We start from the raw sequence: 12,905 nt of genomic DNA, 5'->3' as shown, positions 1-12,905 counted from the left end.
CCATTCCTGCTCCAGCCAATGGCACAGAAGTAATCCTTGATCAGTGTTTGTACCAAATCCACGTCACAGCTAATAACAGTGTGGGCACGTCCCCTGCTTCAGTCATCATAGTCTCTGGAGATCCTGGAAACAGTGAGTTTTGTTTTGTTTTGATTCTCTGGGAAAGCATCGGTGATGTTACTAAGTAGGGATGGACAAATTGGAAAGGCAATAACCCGGGGAGACAAAATGTCTAGCTGCCACACACTGTCCTTTTCTTTCGGTCTAAGCCGGCTGCAGGTATCCTGGGACATCCCTCCTCAGTGTGGGGTGAATGAATGTTCAGCCAAAGCCCAGGGCAACGCTGCCCTGAAATCCTTCAACAAATTCAGAGAATTTTCTCACGTTTACCCAAGTAAATGCAACACCAATAAGCAGTCTCCACTGAGAGTTGGAGTCGCTCTAAACGTGCTTTGTAGCTTATGAAATATGGGCTGCATTTATTGTAAAATATTTTGTCAGTCTTTGTCACCCGGAAAGAGCCCATGAGCATTGCCAGAGGTGACGAAAGAACTGACTGGCATCATCTTTCCAGAAGGCTTTGCAGAAGCTGCAGAATGAAAGATGGTAACTGCCTAGTCCCGTAGCCTGTGAGACACCAGATGAGGGGGAAATGACCTTACAAGTACAACCAGTAGCCACGAGAACCACCTGCTTGAGACAGCTGAGAGAAGAGGCTGGACACACTATCCACACCTCCCCCGCCCCCGGAAACAACCCCCCACAACCCCCCATGCACACCCCCGCTCCCCCGCGCACGCACGCACAGAGGCGCTCTGTGCGACCGCGCATGCGCGGACAGAATGTCATCGACATCCGCGGTCTTTCCTGTGCTTGTGGTAATGCTGAGCTTTACTTCCTGCTGCAACCCCTTCCAGACCCTCCTGGAGGGGCTGAGCAGGCTGGGTTATACTTGCTTCCAAGTTAGGCTTATATTTGGGTTACGTAGGCGACATTGGAGGGCGGCGGTGTTTTATTTATTTTTAGAACTATCCAGTGTGTCAAATAAGAAAAAGAAATCCGGATTGTGGCACCGAAGGAAAACTAAGGAGTTACCTCACATGACCTTTGCTCTTCAAAAACTGCATTAGAAAAGAAAGTGAACTAATAATATACTATATGTTAATTAGTTGAATTTAAATTTAAAAATGAGTTAAGAAGAAGAAAAGAAAAAGTGAAAAGTTGTGTCTTCATTAGGACAAGATGAGGAAAAGTGGGCATTTCATTCACGCTAGGGGAGCTGATAGATAAAAGAAAGACTGCCTTGCATGAGGCCCAGTCCAAACAACACTGCTGAGCACTTGGCTGTTGGGGGTCTTCTCTATCTACCCTACCTTCCTTCCCCACACCCTGCCCTCAGACCCCCATACCTTCCCTTGTGAGGCTCTGTCCAGCCTTCCTTAAGTGGCCCACATTCTTAGATCACCACAGTGGATAAAGTCACTGATGCCCTATGAGGCTGACTGTTAAGGTTAAACCAATTCATGCTAGAGTGTGAATGACTGAAGAAAAAGATTTCCTTTCTCCTTCCCTCCTCTATCTCTACTTCTCAAAACATATTTGCAATTTTCGAAAAGCAGCTTGATAAGAGTTATGATTCTGAGTGTGGGATGAAATTTTAGCCAGTGTGAATAAATAAAGTGAAAAATGTCAGCTCCGATGTGAAAGAGATTTACTTCTCTAATGGAAGAAGAGAAGGAAGCCATGTAGGTGGTATATGCAAAGGCCTTCACAGGGAACCCTTTGTCTTATACCTAGAGCTACATGTTTCTTCAGGTATCCCCAGCTGAATAATAACTAGAAAAATTAAGAGCACTGTGCTTTCACACCAGTGTCCAGCTGTAATTAGGAGTGCCAGAGGAAGTGCAGGAGGCCCAGTTAAATTCAAATTGCAGATGAATAATGAGTAAATGTTCAGTTAAGTCTGTACCGTGCAGTATGTGCTCGTCGTTGATTGCTTTTCTGAGCAGCTGCCTGCAGGCCCACTCCTCGGTCTGGTTCTGCTCTCACTCGAGCAACCAGCTGGGACCACTGCCACTGTGAACAGTGGCAAGCTATGAAGGCAGCCTCGGGAAATAGGAGAAATTCTCACCTCCCGAGGTATAGGGTGACTCTGCTTGAAATCAGTAGAATTGGGAGTCCGTTGGAATCATATCACTTGCTTCCGGCTGAAAGCGACGCTGACATATAAAATATGTTGAGGTGGCAGCTGGGTCATGAGGACTGTGCACGTCCCTCCATAATCCAAATTAGTCCATAGCTGGACTTTTTTCTTTTGTCAGTCTCACTCAATTTCTACCCCCAACATCAAAGAAGTAGTAGTTCGTTCAGGAGCAGCCAGCATTACTTATTTGCTCAACAGAGATTTTTTTTTGAAAGTATCAAGTACCAGACATGGGGTCAGCTCCTTGTTGGGTAAAGGGAATGATAGTTGATAGTAAATATTTTAGGCTCCACAGATCATACGGCCTCTGTTCTATATCCTATATTCTTTGTTTTTTGGGTTTTTTTTTTTTTTTTTTTGCAACTCTTTAAAAATCTTAACCCCTTCTTAGCTCAAGGGTCATAAAGCAAGCTTTGGAGGCTGGGTTTGTCCTGCTGGCAGTAGTTTGCTGACCCTTGTTTTCGGGACTGAAGTCTGGTTGGGTCTCAGAAGATTAGGACAAGAGGCATCCAAAGGGCAGAAGTGAATATTTGCTGGGAAGTGAGGCAGGAAAACACCCATGGAAACATTACCCCGCCCACAAGCTTCTGTAGCCACTGAAGTGATAGGGCTCTTAATTGTCAGAGACAGTGATGTTCAAGTTGATTTTCTTCTTTAAACACTTTTTTAAAAATGTACAATTCATTATATCTGAAGCATGGCTCTATTTGTAATGTACAGCAGAAGTTGAAGAAGAAAGAGTTAAAGGCACAGAGGACGGATTCTCTCTGTCTTGGAAACCCCAACCCAGAAACGTCACAGGCTACGTCGTGGATTGGTGTGACCATCCCCGGGACCCGCTCTGTGATCTCCAGTGGAAAAACCTAGGTCCCAATACCACAAGCACAGTTGTTAGTTCAGGTAAGAATGAACCCTGCATATTACCATCTTCTTCCCTCCACCTCGCAGCAAGTTCAACTAGGACCTCTGGACCATCTCACAGCGAGTTTGTGCTAAACTAGTAATTTTGAAATGACAAATCCAGCATGGGTGCTAGGAGTTCAGATGTGATAGTGATGTGGCCTAAGATTAGGCCTTCAATCTACTTTTACAGAGATTATCTGGACCTCAGGCTGGGATAGGTTTTCATGGTTTTTATGAATTTGTACCTCGAAATCAGTGGTCTCAAATAGATGGCAAAGGGGCATTATAACCTCACTTACAAAAGCAAAGAAATGTAGGGATTTGGGAGACATTTAGGACATAGAGTTGTGGTAGTCAATCGTCAACTCCTTCACTTTCAGTGGAAAATACAGAATTTGACCTCTTACCTGCCACATTGGAGTTGTAATTTCAAGATTGCTAGTTTAGCAAAGAGGCCTAGGTTCATGGCTTGAGTGGAGGGGTCAGCAACGCCATCTGCTGGCCTTAAGATAAAGATGTGGAACTTGTCAGCGTTCAGAGCTAGGGAGGGCATTCACTTGCCGGTGGGGATGAGGAAGCGAGGCTGCCCTCGACTTGAGCAGTGTGGTGGTGTGGCGGGTGCTGAAGGTGGATTGCAGAGGTGCAGGTGTGAGGGGAAAGCAAAGAAGTGCCAGCAAAGCCTTCCAGATGCTCAGCTTTCGTGGGGGTGAGGGAAGACAAGTTGCTGGAGGGACTTGGAGTCACAAAAGACTTTAAAATGGTTCTGTGTCTGGTTGAATTCCTCACCTGGTTTCATGCACATTGACTAGAGGGCGTTGGAGAGCTCTTGTCGGAGAGGATGGGGTAGAGGACAGTCACTGCAGCCTTCGCTGGAGACAGTGGAGGACTCCAAGTCCAACGGAAGCAAGAAAGGTGGTGGAGATGAAGTGCAGAAATCCTAAGGAGGAAATCATTTAGGAGACACCAATTCATTTCTTATTCTGTTCCTTTTCAGAAATAAAGAGAATGTCACTCTGTGTTACTGAAAATCTATTGACCTTTCTTCCCTAGGTGCTTTCAGACCAGGGGTCCGATACAACTTCAGAATTTATGGAATTTCTACAGAAAGCGTTCCTTATTTACTAGAGAAAAAAACAGGATACTCCCAGGAACTGGGTAAGTTTACAGCACGTAATGTGTCCGTGGGCAGACTTGTTCAGAACGATGCAGAGATCCTAGCCATGGGCTTAGGAATATTTCAGTACCTTTCCTAATTTTCAGTGTCCCATTTATTCTGGTAATTAGGTCTTTCTTAAAAAATATTTTTAATCATAAACTATAAACCATTTTCAGTAGAGACAATTTATAAAATGTTATGCAAAAGAAGAAAACAAACTCATTGCTAATTTTACCACCAGAGGCAAATATGCAGAGTTAGTATTTGATGTATATCCAGGTATTCCTTTCTCTGTACAGATACACATTTTTAAATAAAAATGGGATCCTACTCTATGCGGTTTTTGAGTCATGTCACTAAGTATTACTTAACTGCCTCATTGCAAAGTGTGTAATTGTTTGCATGTGTCAAATCACCTGTTGGCGGGCATTCAGGATGATGACAGTGTTTTCAACTATAAACTACAAAATTCATCTTCAGGTGTCTTTCCACCTGCAGTGCTCAGTCCCTGGTATCCTTAGCCCAATCTCTTATGCCCTTTGAGTCACCATCATTTTAGTGAAATTTTCATCCATATCCACAATAATGGTTTTTAAATGAAGTCTTAGAGATAGAATACTTGAGCCAAAAGGCTTGATTTTACTCATTTCTTTTACAATTTTTTAAGAATTTTGACACCTATTTTGAAATCACCCCCCAGAAATTTTACTGTGATTCCACCAGCAACGGAAGGCCATTTGATCCGACTGAAATCTGGGCACTGGGGACCTCCCCTGCCTTACACTGATCAGGTCACGTCTCCCACAGCACCATTGTGGGCGCCATCTGAGACACATGGGTGTGTTGCTGGTGTGCATGTCCGTGTGCACACTGGGCGTACACACGTGTGTGGGAAACAGGCTCAGGAAGCCTTCAGAATAAACACTCTCGGAGTATTCCAGTGACACTTGGATGGCTTGGCATTGTCACCACCTGGGAACTAGAGTTCCTCAAATACCCCCTTCAGTCTGTTCTCTGGCAGGGTCTTCTGTCAAACACTATTTAGAATTCAAGAGCAGAATGACGTCTAAGAAACCGTTTCTTCTCTTTTCCACTGTGTGACCTTGTGCAAGAGGTTGAATGTCCTTGGCTGTCCCTTCCTTCACCTGTGAAAGGCCAGGCTTGGACAGGAAGATGGCTCGACTCCTTCCCAGCCCTCACAAAACCGTGTCAAGGCATGAAAGCCCCAGAGAAAAAGGGAAAACCCCTGAACTTGGCATAAGTGCCTACAGGCTCCAGACTTGGCTGTGGCTCTGCTTTTAGTTTACATGAGTGCTCGGAGATTATTTCCAGGTGATGACTCTTCTTACCCCAACTTCCTTTCCTAGCTCCTTCAGACAACCCGCAAGTAGTCATGAGTAACCTGACCTCCCACTCCTTCACTCTGAGCTGGAAGGATTATTCCACTGAATCCCAGCCCAGTTTTATACAAGGGTACCACGTCTACCTGAAATCCAAGGTGGGGCAGTGCCACTCAGGATGGGAAAAGGCAGTTCTTTCAGGTGACATTTTTGTTTGTTTACTCTTTCAAGACCTCACTATGCAAAACCATTAGAAAGGTGCCCATGGCATCTGGGTGGCTCTGTTGTTAAGCGGCTGCCTTCGGCTCAGGTCGTGGTCCTGGGGTCCCTGGACTGAGTCCCGAGTTGGGCTCCCTGCTCAGCGGGGAGCCTGCTTCTCTCTCTCCCTTTGCTGCTTCCCCTGCTTGTGCTCTCTCTCTGTCAAGTAAATTAAAATCTTGAATAAAAAAGAACAACAACAACAGAAACAAAGAAAGGTGGTCATGTGTGACCGTGGCCAGGCTGAATCCTGTTCTTGCATACTTTTATGGTCCAATTGCTCTTCAACAAATTAGTGGGCAAGATGGTGGGGGTCAGTATTGGAACTTACTTAAAGTGCCTGGTATTTTTGGAAGCATTTGAGTACCGTCAGCTCCTTAACCTGACAATTATGAAACTTTCTTGCTAACTCCTTTTTCTTTTTCTCCTTTGACCTTGTTAAAGGTTATGACAATGTATTTTTAAGTCTCTCTCAAGCTCTTACTGTGTCTTCCAGATTCGCATGCTCTTTCTGGATCACCAGCATCCCTTGTTTCGTGGTTGCTCTGCTTTGCCTGCCATCTCCTAAAAATTTTTACCAGTGACCCAGAGTGATGGAATCATGATTCAATTTTTGATTGATTTAGGATGTTGACAGAGCTGAGTCAATAAGAGTATTAGTGCCCAACCCTGTCACAAGATCTCGCTCTCACTCTTCATAATTATTTTTCCTGAAAATAATTTTTAATTACAGATGATGCAGTGTGTTGCAAATACAAAATTGACAACCCGAAACAAAAGACATTTGTCGTGGAAAACTTACAGCCAGAATCCTTCTATGAGTTTTTGGTCACCCCATACACCAGTGTTGGCGAGGGCCCCCATGGCGCTTTCACGAAGGTCACAACTCCGGATGAATACTGTGAGTTTTCCTGAATCAAAACTTCTCCCTTAGGTGGTGCTGGGAAACGAACAGATTACACACATACTGCTGTGGGCTTTGTCGAGATCAGGAGTTTTTAAACCTTTCTTCTCTTCAGATGAGATTCAGTTTCAGAAAAAATGTTACACAGAATCTCATTACATTAACCAGAAAACAGTGGGGCCAATCTGACTGACTTACAACCTGGAACCTTCCTCTGGCCTGTCTCGGTGGCCCTGAGGCACTCCCTGGAACTCAGTCCCAAAACGGGTTGAAAATCCCAGAAGGCACGGTTTCGGGTCCACTTCAGAAGAGCCCCAGACCATCTGTCTAGAGGAGGGCGGCTGTTGCCCTCAGCAGAGCTGCTCTCTGCAGCCGGCCTTCTAGATGGTTTCCCTCAGTGGTGAACCAACTGCTTCCTGACTTTGTCTTTCTGGGGGCAGTTGAGAGTGGTGGGGTGGGTTGTTGGCTGAGGATTGGGCAGGGGCAAGAAGGGTTCCTTCACCAGCCTGGTGTTTGCCGACTGGGAGAGGCAAGTGAGGTAGAGAGATCCATTTTTCAAAATGCATTTGGCTTGGAGGAAGGAGAAAGAGGAGGGCAGGGAGAAGAGCGGGAGCCCGCTGGCGGTAAAGGCAGACCTCCAGCCAACGGGCAGGTGGTGCGGGAAGTGGAGAACGATGGAGGAAGAAGGGGAGAAGCAGGGATCACACAGAGGATTGTGGAGGACACTCCTCCCTGAGAGGCAGACCGGCTGAAGAGCCCGCCTGCAGGTACCAGCGGGCTCGGGCCTTAGGCAGGGTCCCTCTGCAGGTGGCGGGGCTGCGGGGACAGAATGGCCACGGCGGGTAGGGCTGCTCGGTGCTGCTCACTCCTCAGGTTTCCAAGGCAAAGGACAGAACTCTCCAAGTCAGATTAAGATTTCAGTCCACAATTTCCATTATTTGAGCACTCTTGCTGTTTTGGGGTAAATTTTAAAACTTTACATTTTAATTTCCAGGCTATTTTTATTCCAGCTTTGGTATTCATTTAGTTGGTAGAGGTGTGTGTGTGTGTGCGCACACACATATATAGTACAAATAATTACCTTTACCTCAAGTGTATTTTCTAGCTTTCCTTTTCTCCCTTATTCATGCTAAACCTCCCTTAGATTTAGCCGTGACTCTCTATTGATTATATTGGTTATTATTAAAGAGGAAAATACATTGTTGCATAATCACAGCAATGACAGTGACATCCACAGTCACAATAACGTGGGCAAATCTCACAGATGCCATGCTACGTGACGGGAGCCAGACCCGACTCCTGCTGCAGGTTCCGTTACAGGGAGGCAAATGCCATTTGTGTTGTTAGCAGACAAGACAGTGGTTACCTTGGGAGGGGATCATGATTGGATGGGGACCCCAGGCGGGCTCTTTGGGGAGCTGAGCATGGTCTTTTTCTTGAGCCGTGTGCTGGTCACATGGCTATTTTCGGTTTGTGAGATTCATCGAGCTTACTTTATGAGCACTTTTCTGAACGCAAGTACGGCATTTCAGTAAAAAGTTTAGCAAAACCAGTCCTAAACTTGGAAACTACCATGGTTAGGTCCCCAGGCATGTTCTCAAGTAGGTTATAAGTCCATAATTAACCCAATCTTAAAACCAATTATAGCAGTCGGAGTACGGATCTGAGAGCGAAGTACCCCACAGCGGGGGCAGGAGGAGAGCGGCGGGCCCCTCCCTGCCGTCAGGGCTACCTGGAGCCAGTTGTGGAGGTGTTTGCTTCGGCGCCCTGTTCCCTTTCTGCGAGTCCTTGCCTCCAGAGCCCTGGGCTACCTCATAGCACTGGGCTGGGCATCTACCAGGCCTGCCCTCCCTTTCAAAATGCCAGCATTACCCACCACATCCCCGTCCCCGGATCAAGCCGCACTCCTGTGCAAGGGCGCTTACAGCAGCTCCTAGGGTTACAGCTACCACCAGCCCGTTGGCCAAACGCAGTCATGCGACTGAGCCCCCAGTCAAGGGATAAAGTACACCCCCCCACCATGAAGCTTTGGCAAAGGTGGGGAGTGTAATTCTAATACAAGGAGGGAGTGAGGAATTAGTAGTGATCCAATTTGTCAGAACGAGGGGCACCTGGGTGGCTCAGTTGGTTAAGTGTCTGCCTTGGGCTCAGGCCATGATTCCAGGGTCCTGGGACCAAGCCCCACATAGGGCTCCCTGCTCAGCGGGAGTCTGCTTTTCCCTCTCCCTCTCCCCCCCCCCACTCGTGCTCTTGCTTGCTCTTAAGTGAATAAATTTAAAAATCTTAAAAAGGAAACAAATCCAAGTCATAAGGTGTTGACAGCAGATGGTCCCCCGTGTTGCTTGGTTAGTAGAACCCCCACCCCATCAGCCAGAATTCAAATTGAATCTTGCATAAATAGACTTTTGAAGAATAATAACTGTGTAAAATTAATTTCAATCTTAAACTTACTTTTGTTCCTTTGAGGACGGAAAAGTACTCATTAAAAACAGCACTTTCTGTTTTCTTCTCCAGCCCCTATACTGATCCGTATCATACTCCCTATGGTTTTCTGCATTTTGCTCCTCATGATCATATGCTACCTGAAAAGTCAGTGGTAAGTGTGTGGGGAAGACTTTAATCCAAGAAGTCAGAGGAAAAAAATCTAGAAAGGAATTTAAGAAGCTAGCAATCACATTGAATAATGAGAGAAGGTGCTGAAAAGGCAAAGGACAGGGACTTAGATGAAAATATGAAAATTTTTAAACAGTTTTGCTTTCCAGGCCAATATAAAGGAAAACAGCAGTCATTGTTGAAAAACCTGTTCAATAACCACAGCTAATACTGGTAGTTCACCTACTGTGTGCTTGGCAGCATTCTAAGTGCTTTACATACAGCTCATTCAATCCTCACGCCACCACCGTGAGCACCGTAATTGTCTCCACTGAATCAATGAGTAGCTGTAAGGATAGCCTGCCCAAGGTCACACAGTTAGTACGTGATAGAGCAAGGTTTAGAACCTGGGAATCGGACTCCAGAGTCCTCGTAACTAGTCACTATATCGCAAAATTCAGTCCAATTTTCACTCTTTTCTAGGATGAAGGAGAAGTGTTATCCTGATATTCCAGACCCTTACAAGAGCAGTGTTCTGTCATTAATAAAATCCAAGGTACATGCTGGGGAATCGTATGTGTGCCATATGTCTGTTAAAGACTAATCCGGGGTTGGGGCTGTAATCATACTTTTCTAGACTTCTTCAGGAAGATACAACAAAGCAACAGCCACCTTGGCTCCCATAGCCACGAAATGGGTGCATGGAGCTTTGAGATTTCTTCCACCAGGGGAAGTCCTTTGGTGTGCAGCACCACCTCCAGTTAACTTATGACATGGATGAAACGCACACAAAAACCTGAAGCCTTGAGCGCATTTCACGTACTTTGTATACTCTGACACACACACACACACCATATTCGCATGTGTTTTGTTTGTTCCAGGAGAATCCTCGCCTAACAATAATGAATATCAAAGACTGTGTTCCAGACTCTATTGAAGTTCTAAACAAGCAGGAAGGCACTAGGAGGTCACTCACAGAAACCGAGTCTACCAAGCCCACCTACCTTTACCTCCTTCCAACAGAGACGAGCTACTCCGGCCCCGGACCCTGCATCTGTTTTGAGAACTTTACCTATAATCAGGCAGCTTCTGACTCTGCTTCTTGTGGCCATGTCCCAGTACCCCCTAAAGCCCCACCAAGTCAGCTGGGACTGTTTACATCACCTGAAAATTTACCAAAGTCATTGGAAAAAAACTACATGAACTCCCTGGGAGAAATTCCAGCTGGAGAAACTAGTTTAAATTATGTGTCCCAGTTGGCTTCACCCACGTCTGGAGACAAGTCCAGTCTCCCCACAAATCCACCAGAGCCAGCACTCTGTTCAGAGTACAAAATGCAAATGGCCATACCCTTGGGTCTTGCCTCTCCTCCCTCGAGTGGGAGTAGCAGCCTCTCTTCCATTACCCTTTTAGAGGAAGGTGAACACTACCACTAATCAGTATATCCATTTCATGCCTTTATGCTACATAGACGCAAAAAAGGAGCATCGCCGGCCCCATTGCATCCCCCAAGGCCTCGGCGCGTAATTCCAGTGAGCGGTCACCGTTGGCACGTGAGACCACTACAGTCTGGCTTGGTTTCAAAGGTCAGAAGCTATGGAACTTAAAATCCCTCCTTGGAGCAGGCTTGCCGTAGAAATGGTGGGATCGTGGGAATAGGCTTACCTTGCCGCTGTGTTCCAGGCTTACCTTTAGAACGTAGACCTGGCACCTGACATGGGGATAGACCCTGCCCACTCAGTACTGGACAGGGTGGCTATGGCCCTAGAAGTTCAGTTTTTAGCAAGGAAAAGTTTCCTTTAAGTTTTACCCCTATGTCCAGTATCTTAAGGGTAAAGGAACTAGACTTAAGGTCTCAGTAAAGGCCACAGAAGATTCGTTACTAGACCATAAATTATCAATGTTAATTTATTCTGGGTGTGTTTAATGAAAAAGTCACAGATGTTTGAGAGTAAAACAGATTTTAGACTTGCCTTGAAGTGAGAATTTGTAGTTCATTGATGCAGTAAAACGAACTCTTCTGGGCACACAGACCTTACCTGATAAGGTAAGACGTGAATGATCAATCGGACCCCCACAACTGCCTTTCCGCTTGACGCACTACAGTTAAAGGGGGGATTGGCAAGGGACTCTTGACTCAGTGTCAAGACAACAGCACTCCTACTTGGTAGACATCAGTCTTTGACCATAATTTTTTGACAACTACCTCAGAATAGAAAAAAAGAAAATGTTATTAATTCCATTCACATTTTATGGTTCCTCTTTTTTTCAAGAACTACTATATATAAATGACCTGTTTTCATTTAGTACCCTTTGGTCTTTGCAATTGTCTGGGTCAAGAAAACACCCTCACTGTCTCATTTATATTCCTGTTATGCTAACAATGAATAAAAGGAAACGTCATTGTTGGACATGGTTTAGACACAATTGTAAAAGCTACATAGAGTGGGAAATTCCGTATTCTCTCGGCAGCAGCTTTGTGTCCTTGACTCAATATATACAAATGCACCTGATGCATAACAGGTGCTCAGTACATGCCCGTTCTTTCTCTTCCTTCTACCATCAACGCTTTATGTTTATCACATTTCTAAGCAAGCATAATTGGGAGTTCCTTGTTTGCTGTGCTGGAAATGACACCATCTAGGCCTCTGGTACCAAATGCCCTGCACCGTGTCATCAACACACACAACCAAGAGTGAGAGCAAAAGATCCACATCTCCAAGTGAGGTGGCTGCCAACTGGCCTAAATATACCAACACAAACCAGGGCTTCTGTTCAGGCTTTTCAACTTTCTCCTTATATAGAACGAAACCTTTTGCTGGAAAAACTGGTTATGTACTCCTAACGTAGTACAAATGAGTATCTCAATTAGTCTGATAGTTTGGAGAAGACTTTGGGGGCCAGTATTGTCATCATTTAGCCTCTTTGTTGCTTTCTCATGGTACAATTATAAAAGAAATGTCAATGGCAGTGAAGACTGATTTGTAAATAGTATCTTTCATAGATTTTCTTTTAAAAATAACCCATGAAACTTTGAAGTCATTTTTGTTGCACAAAGCCTTAATTAAAGTATTTCTCCACTGCATTTTGTGTTTTATCTACCTCAGTGAAATGAGAATCTAACTAAGTATAACCAATAAATCACCTTGTGAGCTTACTGAAAATGTAAATTTCTGGGTACCGCTCCACACCTCCTCATCAGAATCTCCATGACATGAAGCCTGAAGTCTATATATTCATCAGCTCCCTCCCAGGCGTTTGGAGGCACACTCAACTTTGAGAATCGCTGTCCTAAGGCAACTGATGGCTTTCTGAAATATAGCAACATACCAATAGGAAATGCTGGGCTATGTAACTTTATGCTTACACTATCACTATGACTACAGTTTTGGCTATAAACATCCCTCTCCCATGGCCATCACATCAAATTCATTCATATTTAAAACCTTAATTGTCAATACTATATGCCATCTTAACAGCATTGCTTTAAGAAGTGTTCTTCAGAAGCTGAAATTTGTATTCATGTCAGAATTATTAGAATTAAAAAAA

At 45.0% G+C, this 12,905-nt stretch overlaps 1 protein-coding gene across 2 annotated transcripts in view; it reads left to right on the top strand.

Annotated features, from left to right (window-relative positions):
• The window catches only part of OSMR (oncostatin M receptor), a 48,837-nt gene extending 36,396 nt beyond the window's left edge, over positions 1–12,441 (top strand). Inside the window, exons 11-18 of one of the 2 annotated variants that reach the window (XM_040630492.1) lie at positions 1–132; positions 2,927–3,103; positions 4,157–4,261; positions 5,630–5,803; positions 6,594–6,761; positions 9,279–9,360; positions 9,840–9,912; positions 10,238–12,441. The exon at positions 1–132 is cut by the window's left edge and continues 97 nt beyond it. In XM_040630492.1, coding sequence (XP_040486426.1) covers positions 1–132; positions 2,927–3,103; positions 4,157–4,261; positions 5,630–5,803; positions 6,594–6,761; positions 9,279–9,360; positions 9,840–9,912; positions 10,238–10,792 — 1,466 coding nt within the window. In that variant the 3' untranslated portion in view covers positions 10,793–12,441. Of the gene's footprint in view, positions 133–2,923; positions 3,104–4,156; positions 4,262–5,629; positions 5,804–6,593; positions 6,762–9,278; positions 9,361–9,839; positions 9,913–10,237 lie in introns of both variants that reach the window. The other variant, XM_040630491.1, reaches the window with a different exon arrangement.
• The last annotated feature ends 464 nt before the right edge of the window (positions 12,442–12,905 follow it).

Source organism: Ursus maritimus, unplaced genomic scaffold, assembly GCF_017311325.1.
Source record: "Ursus maritimus isolate PB19 unplaced genomic scaffold, ASM1731132v1 scaffold_15, whole genome shotgun sequence".
Classification (NCBI taxonomy): domain Eukaryota; kingdom Metazoa; phylum Chordata; class Mammalia; order Carnivora; family Ursidae; genus Ursus; species Ursus maritimus.
The sequence above is the reverse complement of the archived record's forward strand: the minus strand, read 5'-3'. Positions and strand labels throughout refer to the sequence as shown.